The following is a 23,260-nucleotide window of genomic DNA, read 5'->3' as shown; positions in this document are numbered from 1 at the left end:
GATGGGCAAATCCTTTTGTTCAGCTTTTATAGATGCCTTTCCAAGGACACTACCCCTTCAGAAACTGAGTGAGAAAGAAAAAAAATTATATTATTTATGAATCAGTCCTGAAAAGATGCCTGATGGGTTGTGTTTATGCCGTGCCAATGTGTCCTGTTTCAGATTACAGGCGTGTTTCAGGCAAAACCAGTTTGACCTTCCCTTATTGCTTTGTATCCTCTCATTGCTGCTGAGCCTAAATCCTGCAGCTGGGATGTGGGGACCCAGAGGGGGCTTTTCTGTGGGCTCAGTGCTTATCCCTGAAGGGCATTTGCACTGGTTTAGGACAATAGAATCATTTAGGTTGGGAGAATCACAGAGTCCCACCACTACCCTAATGATGCCAGGTCTGCCACTAAACCATATCCCTAAGCCAAGGGTTTTGTGCCAAGGTTTAAAGATTTACCCCATGATACATGGCAACCATTCCTCCTCCTTGAAGAGGAGACCTGGGGGAGTGCTTTGGAACCTGGCAGGGATGTTTTGTAGGCCTCCACTGAGCTCTCATCTCAAAAGCATTGAGGCTGCACTTGCTGTGCCTTGGCATTCCCTGAGGCAGCTCTGGCAGTGATGGATTGACACCAGCTGCTCCAGCTGAGCATCCCCCAGGTGTGAGGAGAAAGCCCACGAGTGCCCATCACTCACCACAGAGTGGTCTGGGCACAGCAGGTCCAGGCACAGCAGGTCCAGGCTGTTTCTGTTCATATCACCATCATCTCCTGGGAGCAAAGCTTTGCCAGCCCCCACTCCCTGCCCAGCAAACACGGGGATGAGGCTGCAGGATGTTTCTGGTGATGATGTTCCCTTGCTTTGTGCCATTCCAGTGATGTCCACCTGTTTGCCATCCCACCTGAGCACACCATCGTCATCCTGCTGCGCCTGCTGCCCGACACCCCCAAGGAGCCCTTTGCCGTGTGGCAGGTCACGGACGAGGACTTCCAGCCTCTCCTGGGTGTTAACCTGGACCGTAAGATTTCTTGCTAAATGCATTAAATTCGGGTGCTTCCGTACATCTTGCAAGCAGCAGGACTCACTTGGATGTTTTAATGGTTTCCTTACTCCGCAACAGTTTCTTGGGAAGCTTTGTCGTGGCTGCCAACCTCACATTTAAAACACTGCCCAGTGCAATTGAAAGACATGTTTTTATTTTTATTCTATTTGTAGCACATTCTTTATTGTTACGTATTTTTTCCATTGTTTAGAAGTACTTCTTGATAACATAGGAAATCTTCCACCATGTTTAAGGCTAATTATTTACTACTGTATATATGTGTGAAATCAGTTTCTAAGCTGTTATTTGTCCTATCTTCCCTGCAGCCAGTAAGAAATCCTTGACCTATTTCAACCATGACTACAAGGCTGATTTACAGGAAGTCTCCTTTGACGAGCAGGAAGTGAAGAAGATATTCTATGGGAGCTTTCATAAGGTCCTTATCAAGGGAGGGAGAAATGTGGCTCATGATCTCACTCTGGTCAGGGAGTGTTACTCAAACTGAGGGGTGATCATCCAAATACTTTGCATCCTGATTGCCACAGAAGTGGCCAACCTCTTAGATATGCTGAGATTTATAATTGTAAAGAATTCAGGTGGATCTCATGATCTAAATATGATTTCCACATATTGATTTTTCCCTTTTCCCCCAGAATACAAAAACTGAGGGTTTTTTTAGTTCTTTATAATCAGGAAAAATTGAAAAATATATATATTTTTTTTTCAGAATTTAGAATTTTGGCAACCAGTTAGTTCTGAATGAAATGAAAAGAGAATCCAGCCTTGTAAGAAAGCCACTTTATCACTCCTCATAGGATAGGGATTTGGCTATATATGTCCTCATAGCAAAGGGATTGCACCCAACTGAGCAACGAGCTCTTTCCGTGGGTATCTGTGGGCAGGTTCATTACTCAGCTCCAGCAAGGCTTCTCCCAAGGAGAGGTGAGGGGATCAACAAGGGAAAGCACATACTAAAACTTACTCCTGAGCCCCCTCCATCCATTCACTCATTAAAAACACCCCACCTGTGCCAGCAGCAGGCTGGGGATGGGGCAGGAGGTGTTGCTGTCAGTAGGAGACCCCCTCATCCCCCCAAAGAGCTCCAACATGGCTTTTTCCTCCTGCTGCCCAGGTGCACGTGGCCGTCAGCCACTTCAAGGTCAAGCTCTATGTGGACTGCAAGAAAACAGCAGAGAAGCCCATCAACACCCTGGGCAGCGTCTCCAGCGCCGGCTTCATCATGTTGGGAAAAGTGACCCGCACCAGAGGGCCCCGGAGTGGCTCCGTGCCCGTGAGTCCTGGGACGTGCTGCTGGAGCTGGCTGGGGTGGCACATGGGCAGGAGTGCCACATCACACCCATCTGAATGCGTCCCCACTCTGCTGTGCTGATCCCGCTGGTCCCTGTGGCTTTAATGAGCTCTCCCAAAACTGGGAGAGCGTTTTTGTCCCTCCTGCCTTGGCGTGGGGACTGTGATGGGGGTGGCATCAGGAGTGTGTCCCACAGGAGCCTTCTGCTGGCCGCATCCCCCGGGGCTGGGGCAGCACAGCTCCTGCACTGGGATGCTGAAGCAGCCAGGAGGGTTTGGGAATTGCTTCTGCAAGGAAACTTGGGCAGATCAGCCCACACAGAGCCATGATGGGAAATGCTGGTGGCTGAAGGCAGCAGAGCTGGGTGTGCCCCAGTCTCCAGTGTGTTTGGATTTGTCTATCTGAATACAAATGAAAGGAAGATAATCTCCAGTAGAGAGGCTCTTTATCAGTTGCTACTTGGAAAAAAACCTGCAACCCAACAGTGAGTGCTGTCCTCACTGCTCCACACAGCTCTGCAGGGAGCTGCTCCCTGCGAGAGGACAGGAAAAAGGGATGTATGGACTCGGTCTCCTGCCCTGTACACAGTCCTCAGGGGAAAATCACCCTTTTTCTATCTGTCTGTTCCATTCTTACTCCCCAAAGCAGGAGTGTTAATTATGTGCAGAATCAGTGGCAAGTTCATCACTCACAAGGTTCTAGTGGGGCTGTAGGAAACCATTCACCACTGATATCAAGATCTTGCTCCTTGGCCCTGCTTTTAGATCTAGAAGTCCAGAGGAAAACAGCTCATCAGGTGATTTATAACTCCCTTTGCCTCAAAGCAGCACTGTAAAACCCCTTTTTCCCATGTGCATCCCCAGCTGCAAACTGAGAGGGAGAGGTCTGGGACACATCTGGAAAAGAGTGGAATTGCCTGTAAGAAAGGGGGTCTGCCGTGTAACAAACCAGGAGAGAGAAAGGGGGTCTGCTGTGTAACAAACCAGGGGAGAGAAAGGGGGTCTGCTGTGTAACAAACCAGGGGAGAGTGTCTTCAATCAGTATTTACTTGTTTCCTAAATAAAGTCTCTGACAATTTGATTAAAACCTGTGGCCATCAAGGCAGGAATCTGTGCTTTCATTGTCCCTCCCAAATTCTCTCTTCTAGCAGCTCAGCTAGACAGGTCTGGCCAAATAATAAACAGCCTTGTTCCATCCCTACTGCCGTTGCCTTTCAAGCACAGCAACATTTCACATCTTCCACAGCTCTGCTGTCCTTGAGAAGACAGAGTGCCTCATTATTGGTTATCATGGAACCTTATTTAATTTAAGAAATCTTTAAATGCCACTTGATCTGCAGGGCTCATCTGTATCTGTAACCCTCCCTGGGCTGTACAGATCTCTCCTTGTTAAATGCATGGAGTGAAAAAAAAAAAAAAAGAAAAAGAAATGGTGTCAAGGAAAGAAAAATTGATCTCTGCCTCATTATTTTGTTTGGCTTTGTGCAGTGTGTGCTTTTTTGTTAATCAGAATGGGAAGATGTGGCTGTTGTGAGGGAGGCAGCAAGAGACTGTTTGGGGTTTCTGGGGAGGGATCACATCCCTGCCCTGGGAAATGCTGCTGCCACATTTACCCTTCTCCCCATGCCCCCAAGGGTAGAAAATCAAAGTTTGCTTTCACATTCTGCTGGTGCTGAAGCCAAATTAGTTGAGAACCCGCTGCTATTGCAGGGCTGTGAGTAAATTGGAGACGTGATGTGAAGCTGCTTTGTTGACTTGCTCAGCAAGACAGAGACCTGAGGACTTGTGGAACACTCAGTCTGGGGGTAGTTCTCATGTTGTGACTTTTTTGGGGTACAGTTATAATTGGGACCACACAGAAGAGCCCTGTCAAATCATCCCTGAAGATTATTTTTATCACTTGAACTTCATAAGATTTGGTGATAGGTGGTGGGAGCCAATGCTAGTTTCTTACCAAACTCTCTTTTCTTTCCCCCCAGTTCCAGCTGCAGTCTCTGCAGATCCTGTGCAGCAGTGTGGGGGCAGAGCAGGACAGATGCTGTGATCTCCCTGCACTGGTAAGACAAGGGGCACTGCTCTGCTTACTCACAGGAAGCTGGGGAGGATGGGACAAGTCCACAGCACTGAAGTGACACTGCAAATGATTTTGATAGACTTAAGAGGGAGAGCACTTTTTTCCTCTTGGGAATAACATTAGTGTGTTTCTTGGTGAAGCAAACAAAACTATGTTTGCTTCAAAAAGAGTGAAAACTTCCAGTCCTGGTGCAGTGCATATTTTTCCTGTCACAACCTCATCCAGGAGCCCTGCAGTCCTACAGCTTTGCTGCCATCTCAGCCCCGAGGCACAACATCCCCCACTCTTCCTTTCACTTCTCTTCTCCATACAGAGAGCTGCTATGTGGGGTGTATAAATATGTAGAAAGGAGAAAATTAACTTCCAATATGTGTTTTGCACATTGCAGGCAGGGATGGTTCATAGGGTTTTTTTTGTCTACATTTGTTATTCAACAGAAAAAATAAAGCACTCGATTGCTCACAAAAATCTCTCCATGGAGTAGAAAAAAAAAAAATTTGCATTACTTCAAGTAAAAGACTGAATTTTGAAACACTGAGTGTTGTACTTGTGATCCATCCTGCTCTTGCTGTACAGCTTCTAATGACTGGTTTTGGCTTGATTTCATTTCAGAGGGATGAGGACACTTGCCCTACCTTGGCTCCTGCCTGTTCTTGCACTTCTGGGCGCCCAGGCTTGCCAGGACCCCCAGGGCCCCCTGTAAGTCCACCCTCCCACCCAGTGTATTGCAGGTGCTGCTGCTGCTGCTTCAATTTTTGTGGCATGTGGGTAACACTCCTGGGGCTCTGTGAAGTTTTAGAATCACAGAATTGTTCAGGTTGGAAAAGATCCTAGAGATCATTGAGTCCACCCCTTAATCAGGGCTGCCAAACCCAGCTCGAAACCATGACCCCAAGAGCCACATCCACACTTTTTAAATCCCTGCAGAAATGGTGACTCCACCCCTGCCCTGAGCAGCCTGTGCCAGATCTTGACAGCCCTCTTTGGTGAAGTTTTATCCTCATGTCTAATCTAAACCTCCCCTGGTGAAACTTGAAGCCATTTCCTCTCATCCTAACTCAAGGAGCTTTTCCAGGGCAAGGCTGAGAGTTTCCCTTTGGATTTTGGATGGTGATGGAATGGGGAGATGGAGAGTTGGCAGCACAACAACTGCAGCTGGGAACAGGCTGAGCAGTGCCTGGTTCCACACTAATCCTCTTAGGAGAGGAGGACAGGTCACCCTCAGTGTCTGCAGAGATTTCATGGATTGGAGGCTCTGAAATTCTCTGTAAATGTAAGATAAAAACAACTCACCAAAAAAAATCTTCCTGTCTGGATGCTATGTTAAATTGGAGCCTTGTGAGTGTCTGTGTGGGTGGACAGTGTAAAGAGAAAGGGGAGACTTTGCTATCCTGTCTGTGTCCCCAAAACTCTCTTTCTGTTCAGTGAATGTCACTTGCAAGAAAACCCTGAAGAAATGGGGGGGGGAAGAGAAAACAGCCATTACATATGAAGTGTGCTCAGGAAAAAAGGGCATCAATTCTGCCCTATCCCTTATGGATGCAGGAATGCCCCCTGTCATGGGCCTAAATCCCGGGAGAAAATATTCCTGTTAAACACTAGGAAACAGTTAAAAAAAAAAAAAAAAAGCTTTTTGAAAATTTGGGGAAGAATATTTGATTTGTACAAGCCAGCTGAAACCTGACAGACAGCCTGTCCAGAGCACCTCAGTTCAACAATTCCAGGTGCTTTTCTCCTGGAAAATAACCATAAATGGAAACATTTTCCTCCTTTTTCAAGGGAAAAGGTCTCAGATCATCTCCTGCACTGACCTGTGGTTTAGCTGTGAGTTCAGTTCTGTGCAAGGAGAGTGCCTCATTGCAGAGTAATTACTTGCTCATTCCAGTGGAAGATTAATTAACAGCACACTCCACTGTCAACGTTTGCTCCAATATCCTGAGTGCATAATTAGCAGCTTGCATTGCCCTGTGGTTTAAGCATCTCCACAGACAACTCCTTAAAGAGCAGGACTCTTTAAGGCATTAGAGAAAATCAGGTTTTGACACATAACCTTCTCCTCACACCACTGATCCCTTGGCAATTTGCTGCAGTTACAACAGCACTCACTGCTATTTTTAAAATTCCAGTTAGCAAGACATGTCCCATCTTGTATTTATCACTGTCCTTAACGAGTGTGTGTGACTACATCCAGCTGGCTTCTGAAATGAGTTTCTGGGCACTTCTGAAAGCACCTTTCCCAAAGTTCCTTGCCTGTGCTTCTCAATTCAAATCCACATTTTCTTTGGATTCAAGAATAGCAATGTTCAGATTAAGATGTCAAAAATTCACACAAAATGAGGTCATGCCAGGAGGTTGTTTTCTTCTCCCTGCCCAGAATTAGGCAGAGGCAGAGCTAAGCCAGGTCTCCCAGAGCCAGGTCTGTCCCTGATCTCAGCACATGTCACATTTCTGGAGTGGAGAGTGTAAAACCCAACTGAGTTCCAAAGGAGTGTAGATGTGAGCACCCCTTTTCTTCCTTCTCAAGTGTGTTCCCATGTCCATATGAGACTGTCTCAGCATGGATCCACTGAGAGGGAGTTGGAGGGAGGTTAAACAGTTGAAACTTCATCTCTCTCTGCTGGGAATAAGTGCTGTGCTCCCAGTGCTGGTCATGGAGGGACTGGGCTGTTGCTTTCTTTTTCCCTTTCCCACATTTCTTGGACAACTCAATTCATTTTGTTTTTGTCTCTATTTGTTTTTAGCTCTGTGGGGCAGGAAACATCTTTCAGTGTGGGGCAGTGAAGTGCACAGAGTTCTGTCCCCCAGGCTCCTGGTTACAGTGCAATAAATGTGATGATGTTCTTTGTGTCCCACTGGCAGGGCAGCCCTGGGAGGAGAGGACCTCAGGGGGAGCAGGGGGAGCCAGGACCCAAGGTGAGTCCTTAGGCTGGAGATTATCTCACTGCACCAAGCTGAGCCTAAACAGAATCTTAACAACACATAGAGGAGGATGGGATCACTTATTATTAATTAAATGCTCAGTTGGGCTTTGGAGATTGAGATGATGAGCCTGATTGTGCTGAATTAATGCACTGAACATGCAATGTCCTCTGAGAGCAGCTGTGCTGCTACAGGGTCAGGCTTTGTGCTGCCAGATCTCCTCACCAGACACACGGGTACTGCCCTGGGGCACAGCAGCGTGAGGAGGGAGGCAGAGGGGGAAGCACCGCCCTGAGGTGGGCATGAGGAATGGCTGGGTCTGAGTCCCCCGGCCCTGGGGACTGTAGCAAAGCCTGGTGCAAGTGTTCACAGCTGCATGGATCAGCACAGGGCAGAGCCAGAGCAGACCACTGGTCCCATTTTTTGGGAGGACATCTGGGAAAGCATCATGGCTGCAGGGGAGGGATTTGGAGGGAGGAATGAGAATGGACACAGATCTCAGAAATGGACTAAGGAAGGTTTCCCTTTGCTCTCTGACCACATTGAATAACAGGAATAACTGCTTGGGAAGGTGAACTTTGCTCTGCAAAGCACCCTCTGCAGCTTTGCTGTCTGCTCTCATGAAAGATAGACACAAATCTTGGACCTAAAATACAAAGGCAGCTGAAGTTACTGGAGATGCCCTCAGTGCCCCAGTTTAATCTTGAATCCTGTAGATGGTTCATGCTGACCCAGGCTTTGCAGTGAAGTCCATGAGGAGAGCAGGCACCAACCACTTCCTTCCCTTAGGATTGTTTCCTTGTCTTTGCTTTCAGGGTGAACCAGGCCCACCTGGACAAGTAGGACCAGCAGGTCCCAGTGGCCAACAAGGCTCTCCAGGCTCCCAAGGAATCACAGTCCAGGGCCCTGTGGTATGTGACCTCTTCCACTGCCTTTTTTTGCACTCGCTCTTCACAGCCAGAACCTGTCTCAGAAATGGGTGTCAGTGCTGTGATTTATGTATTTACATCACCCTCACTAACAGCTGAGCAGCTGCAGAGGGAGAGATGACAATCAGTGGGGTTTATGCTGATGAGGCCCTGCACTTAATCATTTTGGCCAAAGCCTGCTTTTGTCCAGACTCTCCTTAATGGGCTTTTATTTTGAGCAGCCCAGTGGGGTCCCTTCCAACTCAGGATATTCTATGAATATTCAGGCATTTCCCTTTCCAATGATCATCATTGCTTGGCAGGGAGCTGTGGCAAGGGCTGCCACATGTCTGGGATGGCAGAATCCCTGTGCACATGCTGTGGCTGTAAATTACCCTGTTACCCTGGAACACTGCAGGGAGCAGGAGCAACCTGGGACAAGGATGTGGAGCAGCAGGATGCTCTTTGCTCTTTTCTGCCACACACCCAACTGTGTGCTTCTGTTTTAATCCAAGGGGCCACCAGGAATTAAAGGAGAGAAAGGAGACACTGGAATCCCTGGCATGCAGGTAATGGTAAACACCACTCCTTCTACTTGTCCCAAAGATTTGGCCCTTTTTTTAATTTTTTTTTTTTTTAAATTCTAAGTAGCTACTTTAAGCAAGTCTGAAAATTGTTACTCTTGTCTGCTTGGGAACTGTCTGTCATTTTGGAATGCCATCACTTTCCCAAGGGAAACTGGGTCACTTGGTCTAAGAGAGATAGACCTATCTGGATATGATGGAATTAAAGCTGTGGTAACAGTCTTTGCTCTATGTAATGAATAACTCTCTCTTCTTTGACCGTTCTCTTCTGTCCTCTGTTCCAAGATGAGTTAGGGCAATGATAATGAGATGCTGACTTTACCCAGCATTTCTGATTTACAGGGCATGCCTGGTGTGCAGGGAGCTCCGGGCAGGGATGGACTTCAAGGTGCAAAGGTAAAACACCTCACCTCTGTGGTTTAATGCATGGAAGCCTAAAAATCTGCTAGGAGCATCCCAGCAGAGACCCAAAACATCCCGGTGCACTCAGTGCAGAAGTGAATGGTCTTTTCACAAAGCCAGAGGGAGTGGGGGGAAAACAATGGGATCATTTCAGGTTTGGCCAAATTTGAGCAGATACCGCCCTTCTTGAGCAGATGCTTTTTTTTTTACCCATCTTTAGCAAGTTCCTGTTAAAAGCAGCACATGGAAAACATCTCACTGCTGATGAGGTCTCTTAGAATCCTCTTGTTAGTAAATGACTGGATTTGGCTTTGCAGGGGGTGAGGGGACTAGAAGGCACAGCTGGACCTCCAGGACCTCCTGGACCAAGGGTGAGTACTCCCTGTGAGTGATGCACTCTGAAATCTGTTCCTCAGCAGAGTTTTATGCTTTCACCTGGAAGTGTCAGGGCAAACCCCCTTCCTGAGGCACCACAGGAAACATCTGGCACATCGTGCAGGTGCCCCCTTTCCCTGCCACCCTCAGTGTAAGAGGAAAATCCTTAGCTACCTCTGGCAACTCCTGAGGAAGCTTCATCCCAGAAAGGATATTCTTATTTGCTGTTTTCACTTTCCTGACACTACTGTTTTCCAACTGTTGCTTGAGTTGGAGGGGATTTGGCTTGTTAGACTGAAATCAGCAGGAGCTGGAGGATGCAGGCAGTGTGAAAGGTTTCCTCCCACATCACTGCCAGTATCTGCTGCCAGGGCTGGATGTAGATGGGTGTACTTGCACTCAGTCATGCCCAGGGTAGCAGAACTTTAAGATCTGTAGATTCACAGCTCCTAATTGGAAGGCACCACAGGAGCACTTCATTTTACTTGGGAAATTGAACCAAATTTGGGTTTAGTTGATGGCTGGTGGACCTGATACGTTACTGATTCTCACAGCTGAATCTCACAGCTGAGTCTCACTGCTGAATTATAAGGAATTTGGCAGTGGTTGTGCTAAGTTATTTATAGGAGCCAAGGCTGAATTAGGCTCATAACTTTGACTTGTTCATCCTGGGAATATGTGGAACTGGCGGCATTGAGCCTCAGCTTTTTAAATATGAGGAAAGCAGTGTCACCTTCAGAGCAGGCTCTGAAAGCTGTTCTGGTGCTGCCTTGAAAACTTTTCTCATTTTCATTGTTTAGAAATTTGCTAATACCTACTTAATTCAAATGTAATAGCTGGAAAAATCTAAACCAAAGTATTTCTGCTAGCTGTTTTTGGTTAATTTTTTTCTTCTTTTTATGGCTCCAAAAGGCACAGATAGCTCACAAAGAGGGGATGACCACAGAAGGCACTTCCCACTCTCTAAGCTGCTGTTGATGTTGTTAAGTATTAGAGGCCAGCACAGGTTTTAAAGGAAAAAGAAAACAACCATGTGGTTTTGGGAGGCTGAAGAAGAGGGTTGTGCTCTAGGCTATGTCTAAATATGAATATATAATGAAAGCTCAAAAGCCTGTAGGGTATAAACTACACTGCAGTTTTTTGGCAAAATTCAGCTTTGCTGGCTTGGCCATAATTGAGATGGTGATGGGAAATGATGTGAGCATGACTCACACATGATGTGCTTTGAACAGTGGGCTCGTGGCTGGACAGGAAACTTAAGGCTACTGTTCCCTTGCTTGAGTCCTCTAAACTCCCACCATGGGTGCCACTGGAGCCCTTGAACAGAAAAAAAAAAAAAAAAAAAAAAAAAAAAAAAAAAAAAAAAAAAAAAAAAAAAACACAAAAAACAAACCTGGATTTTTAATCTGTAATGTCTGCAGGGTTTCCAAGGAGCCACAGGCACTCGAGGCAGCAGTGGTGAGAAGGGACCTCCAGGTGATGTTGGGCCAACAGTAAGTTTCTGCTTTTGGGTCTCAAAGAAAGCCAAGACATGGAATAATTGAATGGGAATGAGCTGTTCCCACAGCAGCTCTGCCTCAGAGTCTAAAGAATGGTTTAAATTCACATTCACCCTTCTTAAGGAGATGTCTGGGCATTCAAAGCCCAGGCTACTGATCTGTTGATAAAGCATTCAGCAAATCCTACCTCCCTTTGCCCTCTGCAGATTCACCTGCTGCACAAAATCTAAACTGATTTCTGGTGTAAGATTCTAGAATAAAGCAAAAAAGTCACTGCTGAGCTGGTGCAGCCAGCCTTGGGCTTGTAGGTGAAATCACATCTAAATGTCACAGGTATTTCTTCTCCTCCGATGTTAAAAACCACATGTCCTGTTGGGAATTCTGTTCTAAGAGTGCATTTGAGAAATTTCTGCATCCCTTTTGATGGTGCTTATCTCACTGCTCCAGTTACTGATTTATTACTATTTTTCTTTAAAAAAAAAGTGTTTGAGTATGAGTTCATACTTTCAAGTATGGATTTAAGCTCTTACAATCACTGCCACGAGGTCAAGGAACCAACAAGAGTGTGAGAAACAAACTTTGTGCTCCATGTCCCATTAATGTAACCCACACCCCCAGTGAATTTATTAATTTGTTTGTTTGTTTTCTGTTCTTCCTTTCCTTAGACTTCTTTATTTTTAATTTTTTTTTTCCCATAGGGGCTGCCAGGTCCCAAAGGAGAAAGAGGAGAGAAAGTGAGTTTTTCTGGTGCTGGGTGACACTGTCAGTGCATCATACCTTCAAAAGAGTGGGTGTGGTAATCTGAATTGCAACTTTTACTTACAATTCTGAGCCAAACCTCTCCAGTGTTGGTTGTACCAATTGCTTGTTGCCTTTCCTTTCACCTGCACAGGCTGGGCTGCTAGGGTGTAAATAATCCCACAGCAGTCAGGAGCTCCTTAGTATCACTTGTAGTAATGAAGTAGAAATGTCAAATGCAAATCCATTCTTTGCTGAGAAGGAAAAAACCCAAACCCACTTGGCTCCACTTTGTTCTGGTTTAATGTGTTGCAAAAGGGGACTCATTTGTCATAATCATTGTCCGTGGCCCAGCACAGACCTTGGCAGTCAGGACACCCACACTACCTTGGAAGGTTATTTCAGTGGGAAAAAAAGTTTTTCAAGTTTTTCTCATGCTGACTTCTGGTTAAATCAAAATGCCATGACTTTCTAGGAGTCATTGCCAAGACTGACTTATGCAAATTTGTCTTCAGACAGGGATGAGGTGCTTTTGTCTCAAGGTAATGCCTCAGAATCATATTTTTTAAGAGCATTTTCCTTCCAATCCCACCAGTTTTTCCTTTTCTAGACTATTTTTTTTATACCGGAACTTTCTGTTTCCTCCTCCTTTGGGTGTTGATCACAGCAGTTTTTTAAGCCTGGATTATCTGCACCATGATCCAGCAGGAGATGTATGTTTTATAAACAGTTCTGGAAGCAGGTGTATTAGGTATGAATTTTCACAGTAAGTGTTTATTTTTAAGCAGATTTTTGCATTTTAATCACTTTTCCCTACTTTACTAAAATTTTCTGAAGGGCCCATCATATATAATTTATTCAAAATACAGAAAGAATCAATATTCATGGAAGATGGAGTCAAAGATAGGAAGTTGTAATATCTGATCATACTAAATGTTTTACATATCACAGAACACTGAGTTATAGACTAAGCATCTTTTCTGATAAAATTTGAGGGTGAAATTTGCTCTCCCTTTTTTTGGTAATTATTTAGATTCGGTCTGGGCCTTTTGATGTGCAGAAGAAAAGCAATTATTGATGTTTCCAATTTCAATTTTCTGGTTTCAGAGCTTCATGATAAATAAATAGAGCTGCATTTCACAGTAATTAATATCTCTGGAACTCAAGCTGAGAAAATGAATGGGGTGAAAGTTATCATGCATTATGAGATCGATCCTTTCTAAAAGATATTAATACTTCATTTTTTTCTTAATACTTCATTTTTTTCTTTTAGGGGGAACCACAGTCCTTGGCCACAATTTACCAGCTCGTTAGCCAGGCTTGTGAGCGGATGATTCAGAGTGAGTAAAACCAACCCAGCTCCTGAGTCTGTTCATGTGGTCATGGGACAAGGGGGAATGGCTTTAAGCTGAAGGATTGGATCTATATTAGGTATGAAATTGTTCCATGCGAGGCTGCTGAGGCCCTGGCACAGGGTGCCCAGAGAAGCTGTGGCTGCCCCATCCCTGGAGGTGTTCAAAGCCAGGTTGGACAGGGCTTGGAGCAACCTGGAATAGTGGAAGGTGTCCCTGCCATGGCAGGGGATGGAACAGGATGAGCTTTAAGGTCCCTTCCAACCCAAACCAGCCTGTGATTCTATGATCCTAACTCTCCGGAAGTGGAAAACCAGAGGAGAGACAGCCTGAAGCTGTAGTGATCCCAGCAGCTCCACCATCCTGTGCCCTGCTGGGCACCACGACCAGCAAATGTCCCATCTCAGGCTCTAAGCACTACTTTGGCTTTATTGGGTGGCATTAGCATAGAAAAGACCTGCAAAATATTTATTTGCAAAACCCTTTGGTGTTTTGCAAAGCCTCCTTTATTTCTTAAATATTTCTTAAATTTCATTTAAGAAATTTCCATTTCTTAAATGGAAAAGCTTGAAACTAATTTGAGAGGAATTATTCTTTCAGCGATATGTACTGATTCCTCCCGAGATGAGGCAGTTTTGTTAAGCTCCTGTGCTGTGATGTGCAGAGAGAAGCAGTGCCTTGTCCAAGGTCAGGCAGCAAAGTCATCACTCAGCTGCCCATCTTCATCTTCTGCCTTTCTCAATTTGGACTGACAGCTTTTTAGCAGTAGTTGATCATTTTAAGTACCTTTTTAGAAAAAATCCTTTGATTTCTATCTCTCTTCTGAATTTCCCAGCCAAGGAAAAATTTGTTTTTTCTCTTGTCTTCTCAGCTCATGTGTTAAAATTTGATTCATTCATACATGAACATGCAAGGAAGCCAGTTCCCATTTGGGAGGAAAGGTTAAAACCAGGAGAACCAGGACCACCAGGTCCTCCAGGCCCACCTGGGAACAGCGGAGAAAGAGGAGAAAATGGCACCCCTGGACAGCCAGGCAAAGATGGGTATCCAGGAGAGAGAGGTATGGACAGAAGTGTTCATATGCATTTTTCACTGCATCTTTGATTCTTTGACTAAACATCTTAGTGCCTCAAGCAGTACTGTATAGATAATCCATTATATTATCTCATTTCATAGCTGTTTACCTTTTGGATTTCTCCATTCTAGGAAGAGACACCCAAATTATAAATCTCAACAAGTAGGGAGAAGCCAGATGCATCCCACTCTATTTTCAAGTTCTGAATGGAAGGAAAGGCCAGATTAGCATGATTTGTAGGTTTAGGGGATGGAGAGTTTAATTTTGGAGGGCAGGAGGGTTTTTCTACAAAAAAAAACAGTAATTTGGGTGAAGACATGGTGGTGGAACAGATCAGCTTTGGGCAGAAATGAGGAGCATTGGAAAACACTGATGGAAGACATGAGGCAGCTGAAGCAATCTTCAAAGGGGAAGTAAGTTTCTGGAGCAGTAGTTTCACAATGAAAAACTCGGTCATAACTAAAGAAAAAGATTAACATAATCTCAGAAGTGGCCTCAGTTTTTCCACATGAATGAGTGAAAGGTGGGAAGATGTTTTGCTTGGATTCGCAGACAAGGTTTGTCAGTGGCTCAAGTAATTGTCTGTCAAAATAAAAAGAAAAACACTGCTTTCAGCAGTGTCCTAACACCTCAGAGTAACTGGAAATGTTCTGTTTAACTCCTTCCTCCTGCAGTAGCCAGTCTTAGCTGGTATCTGCAGAGCTTATCAAAATGTCACTTCAGAGAGAAGGGAGTAACAACAGATTTTTCCAGCCTGTCAAGCAGGAGAGGGCAGAAGATGGATCTCAGTGAAAAACCACCTGAAGGACATGGCTGATCAAAATATTTTCATCTTAAAACAATGAAAAATCATATTTCGTCAAAATGTACCTGTTTTCTCTGAGAGGTACTAGTTTCATAAGTAATTTAACAGGCAAACATCAATCCTGGCTAACCAGCCCCTGGTCAAAGACACAGTTCAGCTTCGTGATTTGTTTGATCCATGTGAAGAGCACAGAAGTGGACCTGACCCTCAGGCTGGTATAGTAACACTATTTCTATGAATTTCTCTGTAAAAAATGTTCATTCCCACCCCTACTGGGTTGCAAACCGGTGCTGCTTGGATCAAAGAAATCAGTGCCCTGTTGGTCGAAGCAAGAGTAGGTGCCCAGACTGAATGAAAGCAAATGGATGTTTCTCAGTGTTACCAAGGGCTGTGACTCCACTTTGACACATGGAGAGACTGCAAGAGCCTCAATTTAGGGTGAAATTCAACATACAGTGAAGCAACACTTATCTCTTATCTGTGAATAGGTGCCCCAGGGCCCAAAGGAGAGAAAGGGATGTCTGGAGCCAGTGAGGAAGGGAGCCAAGGACCCAGAGGCAGAACAGGTAGGTGACCCCAACTTCTGTCTATTGATCCAGCAAGGCCTTGTGATGCTACTCTCAGATGCAAAGCATCACCCAGCTGAAAGACCTCTGTGGTGGGGTTGGACTCACCTTCCCACCATAGCCCTGTTGGCAGCATCCTCAATGGTTCCTCTCTGCTAAAATGCAAGAGATTACTCTGGGCAGCTTCATCCCTCCCATTCCCAGGGGATGTGTTTTGAGGACATGAGACACATCCAAAGAGTTTAAGTTTTGCTGCCTTTTTGCATGCAAGACCAGATGCTCGGGGGATAGAAGCTGTGAAAATTCATCTCGTGGAACATAAGGGTTTGTGAGTAATCTGTGAGGATTTGGTGTACTCCTCCACCCTGATCCCTGCTTCCTGAGACCTGTGGGAAGTTTGCCACTGGCATAACAAACCAGGCACTGTCAAAAGAGTGTGGTCAAACACATTCTTCTTCATTTAGTTGTCCATAGTTGAGATGTAAAAACACAAAACCCAATGGCCCTGGGATGGATCCTGGGGTTAAGGTGATTCTCTGCATTAACATGTAGGTGGATTTGAGGTTTTCATAACCAGGCTCCATTTTTAGCCAAGCTGGGCACCCTTGAGGTCAAGAATACTGGGATTCAGGTACTGGGATTCAGAACAGGTTTTCCAATAGACAGGTCCTGTTTATCCACCAAAATGAGGAAGCTATGCTCAGAAAATTACCTGCCATGTAGGATGGAGGAAAATACAGAAGACGTATTACACTGCTAAAGCACATCAGCTACAACTTACAGTGCTTCTCCTTCTGCAGGCCCACCAGGAGAAGTTGTGCAGGGGAAACCAGGTCCCAAGGGTTTCCCTGGGAATGCTGGTCCTCCAGGTTTCCCCGGTGTCAGAGGGCAGCCTGGGCAGCCTGGGCATCCGGGGGGCTGTGATATCTCTGGATGTTATGAGGCTGATAGAAGAGGTAAGTCCTGACTATGTCAGTACAAAAGTGATGACTTTATGGCTGGTCTCTGGTTACTTCTCCTGAGCCAGGCAGAGACCTCTGTTCATCCTTCAGGCACCAGGAGTCCTGCAAAGCCTCCTCTGCAGAGCAGTCAGTGTGATTCCTGTGCAACCCACATGGATAAAAGCCAGCTCCATGGGCTGTTCCTCAGCTATCCTTCATGGATTAACACATAACTGCAGCACTAGTCAAGCAGGTGGGGAGTGATCATGGGGGATCTGTTCTTCATGTCCCCAGCAACATTTCCATGGGGGATGGAGAGAGGGACAATTCCTCAGTTCCCACATTTACATTTCATGGAGGCTCAGTGCGACAAAGATCTGGGTGGTAAAGAAATTCACTGGCATGGAACAAAAGGTTTACAAGGGAAAGGAATTCATTCTGTGCCATTCCTTCTAAGACCCTGACACTGATTTATTCATTTGCTCAGTGGCCTTATCCTTTCCACACACAGATTTTGTCCCCTGATGGCTGGGGCGGAGGCAGCTGAAGACATTGCTTTTCCCTGGAAATCTCTGGAAGAAAACTCCACAACTCCAAAAGAAACAGCAACCCAAATAAGCAGATGTGTTATGTTTTTTTAATGCCCCATCATTTCTGTACGGACAGGTCAATCAAACTCCACAGCCACAGCCTGTGTCTGGCTGAGCTGTCTGTCTGCACAACTGTAATGCTCAAACTGACATCCCACAGCAAGACAAAGGCACAGCTGGACACTCAGGCTGGCAGACTTGTAAGAAAAAGAAATACTGTATTGAAATGCTCAGAAATAACAGATAATTTTTGCCCATTTGTCTCTGCTTGTGGTTTCTTTTTTCAGTTGTTCTGTGTCCCAGCACAGAGAAAAGCAGCACTTCATAACCAAAGAAGCAAATCCACTGAGGCAAAGCTGCATTTTCTGTTGGCTGCCAAGGTAACAAAGTCTAGCACCATCTTGGCTGCTTCTGCTTTTGGCAGAATGCTGATGGTTTCCTTGCAGGGGTGTTTTGTACACAAGCATTGCAGCCAGAGATCACCTCACTGTGATGTGACAAACCACTGTTCAACTCCCCTGGGGCTTGGTAACTCAAGCAAAGCCTTACATGAGTCACAGCCCTGTGCTGAGAGGAGCTGGAGATTAACCTGCTGCCTTTTCCATGTGTCCCTCCTGCAGGCTGAGTAGCTACTTTGCATTTTATCAGGTGGAATATTGAACAGCTCTGAGTCCGGCTTTTACCCATATGACATGGAGGTAATTGTTGTGTTACACCCCTTTCCTTGCCATCAGCTGGGATGTGTCTGCAACAAACCATGCAGATACTGATAAAAATGTTCCTCCTTCTTTGCAATCCCTGCTTCAGGCTGTGCTGGATCATTGTCTGTAACCTGCCCCTGCTTCAGAAATAAACCTTCCTGAACTCTGATTTAAACCCTAAGCCTAAAGCAGAGAGGGACAAAAAGTATCAGTACAGATTTTTCAGAGCTGTTAAAAGGTAAAAAATGGAACATCATGCACATTCTTCCACATTTATTCTGGATGTGTAATTTCTGCAGTTACATACAGGCTGGCAGCCTGGGTGCTCATACAGACAACCTTTGAAATCTTAGCAGCAAATACATCACACTTGGAGAGTAGATTGCCACATCAATACCAAGGAGAAAGAGGTTTACCTTAAGAGAACTGACTTTTTTAGACAAGGAGTCCAATTATTTCTTCTTGTCATTAAGGAAAAATCCTATGGAGTTAAGAAATTTTGCTAAAGGAATATTGGAACATGTCAGACTTGTGTGGGAGCCAACCTACAACAAAAGTCAGATAAAATATGGTTAGTGCATCCTGTAAGTATTTAAAGTCGTCCTTGGCTTTATGTGTGTTCATTCTCTAGAAACTCCCAAGAATTAGTATTTTCAGTATGACATACAGTCCCTTTGGGAAATGTAGGAAAATGCATAGAAATGCCACTCTGGTAGAAGTAACATTTCTGTTCACTGTGGAGCTCTCCAGAGTTGCCTTGGCATATAAAATGGAAACCTTTCAGCTCAGATGAAGTGTTGTTGCAGACAAAGCTCCAGTCAGAAGAAAAAGGAGAGGTCAGAGGAGCTGAAGGTTGCAGCACAGCAGGAACACTGTGTTTGGACACCTGCACAGGAACACCCTGCACAGGTGTTGGGAGTTGCAGTGTTTCTGTTTATATGGGTCAAAGAGATTTGGAACTGTGCTTTCCAGATTCCTTGGGGAAAAACAAACAAACAAACAAACAAAAAACAAAAACAAACCACAAAAAACAAAGCCAAACCTACAGTAAGTTGGTTCAGAATGGTTCTGAATTTAGCACTGAGTATAAACTCGAACAGAGAATTATTGCCATGAAATGCTCACAAAGTGGGGAAGGTGAGCAGTGCAATGAGGAACGTCTGTAGTTGCAGGTTATTCTTTTTCCTTTCTGCTTTAAACCAGTGCAGCCAAATTCCCGGTTCTGAACTTTCCGTTCTGCCTGTTCTAATTAGTAACCACAGGTGACTTGAGACAGAGCTCCTTTATGTTTCTTTATTAACCGTTTTTGAAAATTTTCACATCCCCTCTCTGCCTGTCTTGGGATTTGATCTATTTTGGTGGAATTTCTAGTGACATTTGCTTTTGTCTGGTTATTTCAGATACAACAGCAACAGTCAGATTTTAACAAAATTGGGTCCCAGCAGGGCTATTGATTAGGAGACAGACAACCTGCACAAACAACTTGTCCATTTATCTTCCTAAACTTTGTCCCATTAGTGGTTTCATTTACTTTAAGTCAAAGATATTTAGTCCATGTAGTGTCACAAAGCCTGTGCCAGTGCTTTGTAACCCAATTCCTCAAGCTGCAAGATTTTAGGCACTGAGAGTTTGACCCACCTGGTGTAGGTGGATTCTGGCAGAGGCTGAGGACCTTTCAGTGACAGATATTTTTCACAAAAAGCATCTTTTTGAGGTGTTATCTCTGTCTCAGGAGTAAGATATAACCACAGGAGTAACCAGCAATGCTGTTAACAAGCAGCAGAGCTTGTTATGCCCTTTCTCCATGACTCAACGGCTTAGCTGCACCAGAATTAAAGGGCTGGAAACAGAAAGTTATCCTGGGAGTGGAAAAAGGGTCATTAATGGACATCACTGCAGTGAGGGAGGGCCAGGTGGGGCTGTTACGGGGGTGTTTTTCTTTGGACTGTACATGAATCTTGCATCTCATCTGCATCTCTGCCTGTCTACCTCTACACCAGTGAATTTCCTTGAGTCAAATTTCTTGATAAATGTCTAGAGAAACTTCTCCAAAAGGGAGGTGTTATAAGCCATGTGGATTAGCTCATTGAGGAATGAGAAGGAAATCAGCCCTGGAAATGCTGGGGAAATGGGGATTACATATGAATGTAATCATATGTATCACCCTACCAGCCAGCTGCAGATGAAATACCCTCATCCTCTGTGGCTGGGAAGATGATCTGGACAAAGTGAGCATTAGGGAAGCGGGAGAAAGAAGATGTAGGGAAAAAACAGAATGATGGAGGTAACTGAGGTTGTTACAGTCAGTTTTGTTCCATTCAAGCCCAAAGGAGCTGTACTGGAGGGAAAACATCAAACACCATGGTAAGGATTCAGTCTCTCCTGCACAAGTGAAACAGAAAAAGATCAACATCCATATTTGCTGTCTTTGATGTCTGTGGGGTATCTGAGCTTAGTTTTGCACTCCTGAAAGCTGAAAACCATTTACTTAGCTCTGGATCTCTTCCAAGACATTTTAGGGCTCTTGTTGTGTCCCACTCTTGTTTCCTCACTCTTTTTCTGATGTCAGCTTGTTCACTCAAGTCCTGGGAATCAATTCTGAGCTGGGAGCATTACAAATGCCAACAGTCTGGCTGCATGCATTTTCCTGGAGTCTTTCATATGCTAAAACCTCTCTTTGTGTTCCATGGGTTTGAAATAGCACAATTATTCATTATTCTACAGTTATAGTCTGGTACATGTCCCAGTTTTATTCCAGTTTCTGATCACTGAATACTATGGAGGGATAGCATCCTCCTAAACAACCTCTAAGATGGAATAACCTGCCTGAGAAAGAGCAGTAGATGTTGTTTCCCAATTTCTCCCCTGAGACTTTAAAAGGAGGCATGTCAGAAGCAAAAACAAGAATTTATTTGAACTTTAACCTGGGAAACGACTTATGCAACATGTGAAGAAATGTAGTTATCAGTGTATGAAAACTGCTGTGACATTGACAAAGCAGATGATGCCAGGGACCTGCCCTATCCCAGCTTCTCCCCAGACACCAGTAACACCTCTGTAAATGGTTTCAGCTGTCACTCCTCATCTTGTCCCTCCAAACCCCGTGATCCTGCAGCGTCACTGACTCCTCAAGGACACAGCCACACCCTTAGCACTCCGAATCACACCTGGTACTTCTTATGCGCTAATGCAGCTCTTTCCTCCTCCCCCTCCTGCATGGCAGGGCCATTCTGCCCGGGGTTTCATGTCCTGCTCTGTTGGAGTCGAAGTGCCACGCTCCCCTTGAGACACTGTCCTTCACACAGTGTGCACTGGCCATGACTATGAGCAGAAAAGGTGAAAACTGGAGATGAGCCCTTTGCTGTCAACAAGGACAGCCTGTGCCTGTCCCTGCTGAACTTCCCAATATGTCACCCTGAACATTTGGCTCTTATTCTGTCCTTAAACCTTTATCAATTCTCCTGGTGCCTCCCAGTCATCCCCTCCTGCTCTCAGGGGCCCAGCAGCAGCTCTGGCTGTGTAGCCACCCAGGCTTGCCTTTGGTTTTGGCTCCCGTGTTTGCTGGGAGATGCGAGCAGAGACTCCAGCTGCTGCTGACTCCATCCCAGCTGGAAACTGCTGGTTTTACTGCTAAAAATGTGCACGCACAGCCAAGCCTCCCACCTGCTCTGCTGCTAGTGACTCCCATGTGTTCAGGAGGAGGAGGAGGAGGGGGAGGCTCTGAGCAGCTGCTGTGGGCATTGCTGTGATACGACACCCTGACCCAGCAGTGCCCAGGGTCAGAAATCTTCCACCCTCACGATCCTTTTGTCAGTGCACTCAGGGTGTGCAGAGGTGCTGGGGAGGGCTCACCCTGTGACCCGTGGGGCTGTGACACCGAGGGGCAGCCCCGCCGTGCCACAGCCCCGCACACTCACACACCGCAGCTGTGCTGCTGCATTTGTGCGCTAGACCTTGAGGATGTTCGACTGTCTGTTTTCCTTTCATTGCCGTAAGCAAACTCACTGACTGTGAAAAGGGATAAATCAGCATCTCCAAAGGCGGGGTCTCTCCTCATTCTGAAAACAAGCGACGCGGAGCAGCAGCTCGGCTCGCTCATCCTCCCTGCCTGCCTCGCACCCCGTGCTGTGCCAGCACAGCTCTGTGGAACTGGCCCAAACCACGGCTACTCTGCTTTCTTTGCGAGCCAAACAGATTTTAAGCACTTGGCTGAGTCTGTGAACACGGAGGTCACTTGTAGTTTCTTAGATGAGGCCTCACAGGCTGATCACTGCATTGATTTTTTAACCTGTGCTGTTGGGGCTGGGTGCTGTCACTTGCATTTCAAAGAAGTCTCTGAACCCCATTGTTTTGGTTCCAGCGTTGCTGTCACAATCCGGAGCAGCTCTGTGCTGCTCACTGAGCCGTGTGGCAGCAAGGAGCCTCATGTGCCAGGCCACCACACAGGGGTGGCACACGTCCCACCTGGGCTCTCACCTGGCTCTGGCTCTTGCCAGGACCCTCTGTGCTGCTCCCCAGGCAGCTGCCTGCCTCTCCTGGTGTGTGTTCCCCCAAATTCAGGGCACGGTAAACTTCCCATTTCCCAGAGAGTCTCCTGAGTGCTGATCCCAGCTGGGTGTGGAGGAGGTGCTGGGCAAAGCCCAGATCCCAGAGCTGCAGCCCGGTCTTTGAGTTGTGCTCTCATGGCAGGTCCTGAGGCAGCTTTTAGAGGATTTTTAGACCACATCTGCCTCTGCCTGCACACACTGGTAAAATGTTTGTGAGCCCTTCTGCCTCTGAGAGCTCTGAAGGAAGCAGGGAGACACTGGGCTGTGGGCTGCTCCCAGCTGGCACCCAGCATTGAGAACGGGAACGGTGAGCCAGACCAAACCGAGCCGGACAGACTGAAAGACACGAAGTTTCCCCTCAACATGAGGAAAAACTGCTTTACACTGAGGGTGGCAGAGCACTGAGGCTGCCTGGGAGATCATGGAGTCTCTCTCTCTCTGTGACCTAAATAACCCGCTCTAGGTGACCCTGGCACATTTCTTTATTATCCTGACATCATCCTGGATTTCTGTCTGGCTTCCCCATGTCTTAGGTACCTTCCCCACTTGCATCAACGGTTTTACAGCTCAGGGTGACCCTCTGCTGTTTTGCAGAAGCCATAATTTGAATCCAGGAGATTTCCTCTGAAAGTACCCTAAAGTGTTGCCAATGTGGTCCCAGTCTTAACCCCAAATCCTCCCTCCATTTTCCTGATCCTCATTCATCCCCAGTCTCCACAGTTCCTGGAGGGCACTGGCCAAAGTAAAATCTGTATGAAATCTGCATCTGCTGTGCTAATGATCACTGTTGGTCCCAAGCAGTCATTTAAACCTTTCCAGACTCTCTGCCTTTACCAACTGAACACA

General features: G+C 45.9%; 1 protein-coding gene across 1 annotated transcript in view; it reads left to right on the top strand.

Moving 5' to 3' along the window:
- Positions 1 to 17,421, top strand: part of COL20A1 (collagen type XX alpha 1 chain) — a 47,328-nt gene extending 29,907 nt beyond the window's left edge. Inside the window, exons 23-39 of the mRNA XM_068207901.1 lie at positions 864 to 1,006; positions 1,357 to 1,466; positions 2,163 to 2,321; positions 4,318 to 4,395; positions 5,025 to 5,111; positions 7,272 to 7,325; positions 8,147 to 8,242; positions 8,755 to 8,808; positions 9,166 to 9,219; positions 9,543 to 9,596; positions 11,022 to 11,093; positions 11,798 to 11,833; positions 13,111 to 13,177; positions 14,061 to 14,249; positions 15,558 to 15,635; positions 16,436 to 16,591; positions 17,088 to 17,421. Of these exons, the coding sequence (XP_068064002.1) occupies positions 864 to 1,006; positions 1,357 to 1,466; positions 2,163 to 2,321; positions 4,318 to 4,395; positions 5,025 to 5,111; positions 7,272 to 7,325; positions 8,147 to 8,242; positions 8,755 to 8,808; positions 9,166 to 9,219; positions 9,543 to 9,596; positions 11,022 to 11,093; positions 11,798 to 11,833; positions 13,111 to 13,177; positions 14,061 to 14,249; positions 15,558 to 15,635; positions 16,436 to 16,591; positions 17,088 to 17,101 (1,501 nt within the window). The 3' untranslated portion in view covers positions 17,102 to 17,421. The remainder of the gene's footprint in view (positions 1 to 863; positions 1,007 to 1,356; positions 1,467 to 2,162; positions 2,322 to 4,317; positions 4,396 to 5,024; positions 5,112 to 7,271; positions 7,326 to 8,146; positions 8,243 to 8,754; positions 8,809 to 9,165; positions 9,220 to 9,542; positions 9,597 to 11,021; positions 11,094 to 11,797; positions 11,834 to 13,110; positions 13,178 to 14,060; positions 14,250 to 15,557; positions 15,636 to 16,435; positions 16,592 to 17,087) is intronic.
- Positions 17,422 to 23,260: the final 5,839 nt, after the last annotated feature.

This window comes from Anomalospiza imberbis, chromosome 17 (assembly GCF_031753505.1).
Source record: "Anomalospiza imberbis isolate Cuckoo-Finch-1a 21T00152 chromosome 17, ASM3175350v1, whole genome shotgun sequence".
Classification (NCBI taxonomy): domain Eukaryota; kingdom Metazoa; phylum Chordata; class Aves; order Passeriformes; family Viduidae; genus Anomalospiza; species Anomalospiza imberbis.
This window is presented reverse-complemented; position numbering and strand designations above follow the sequence as displayed.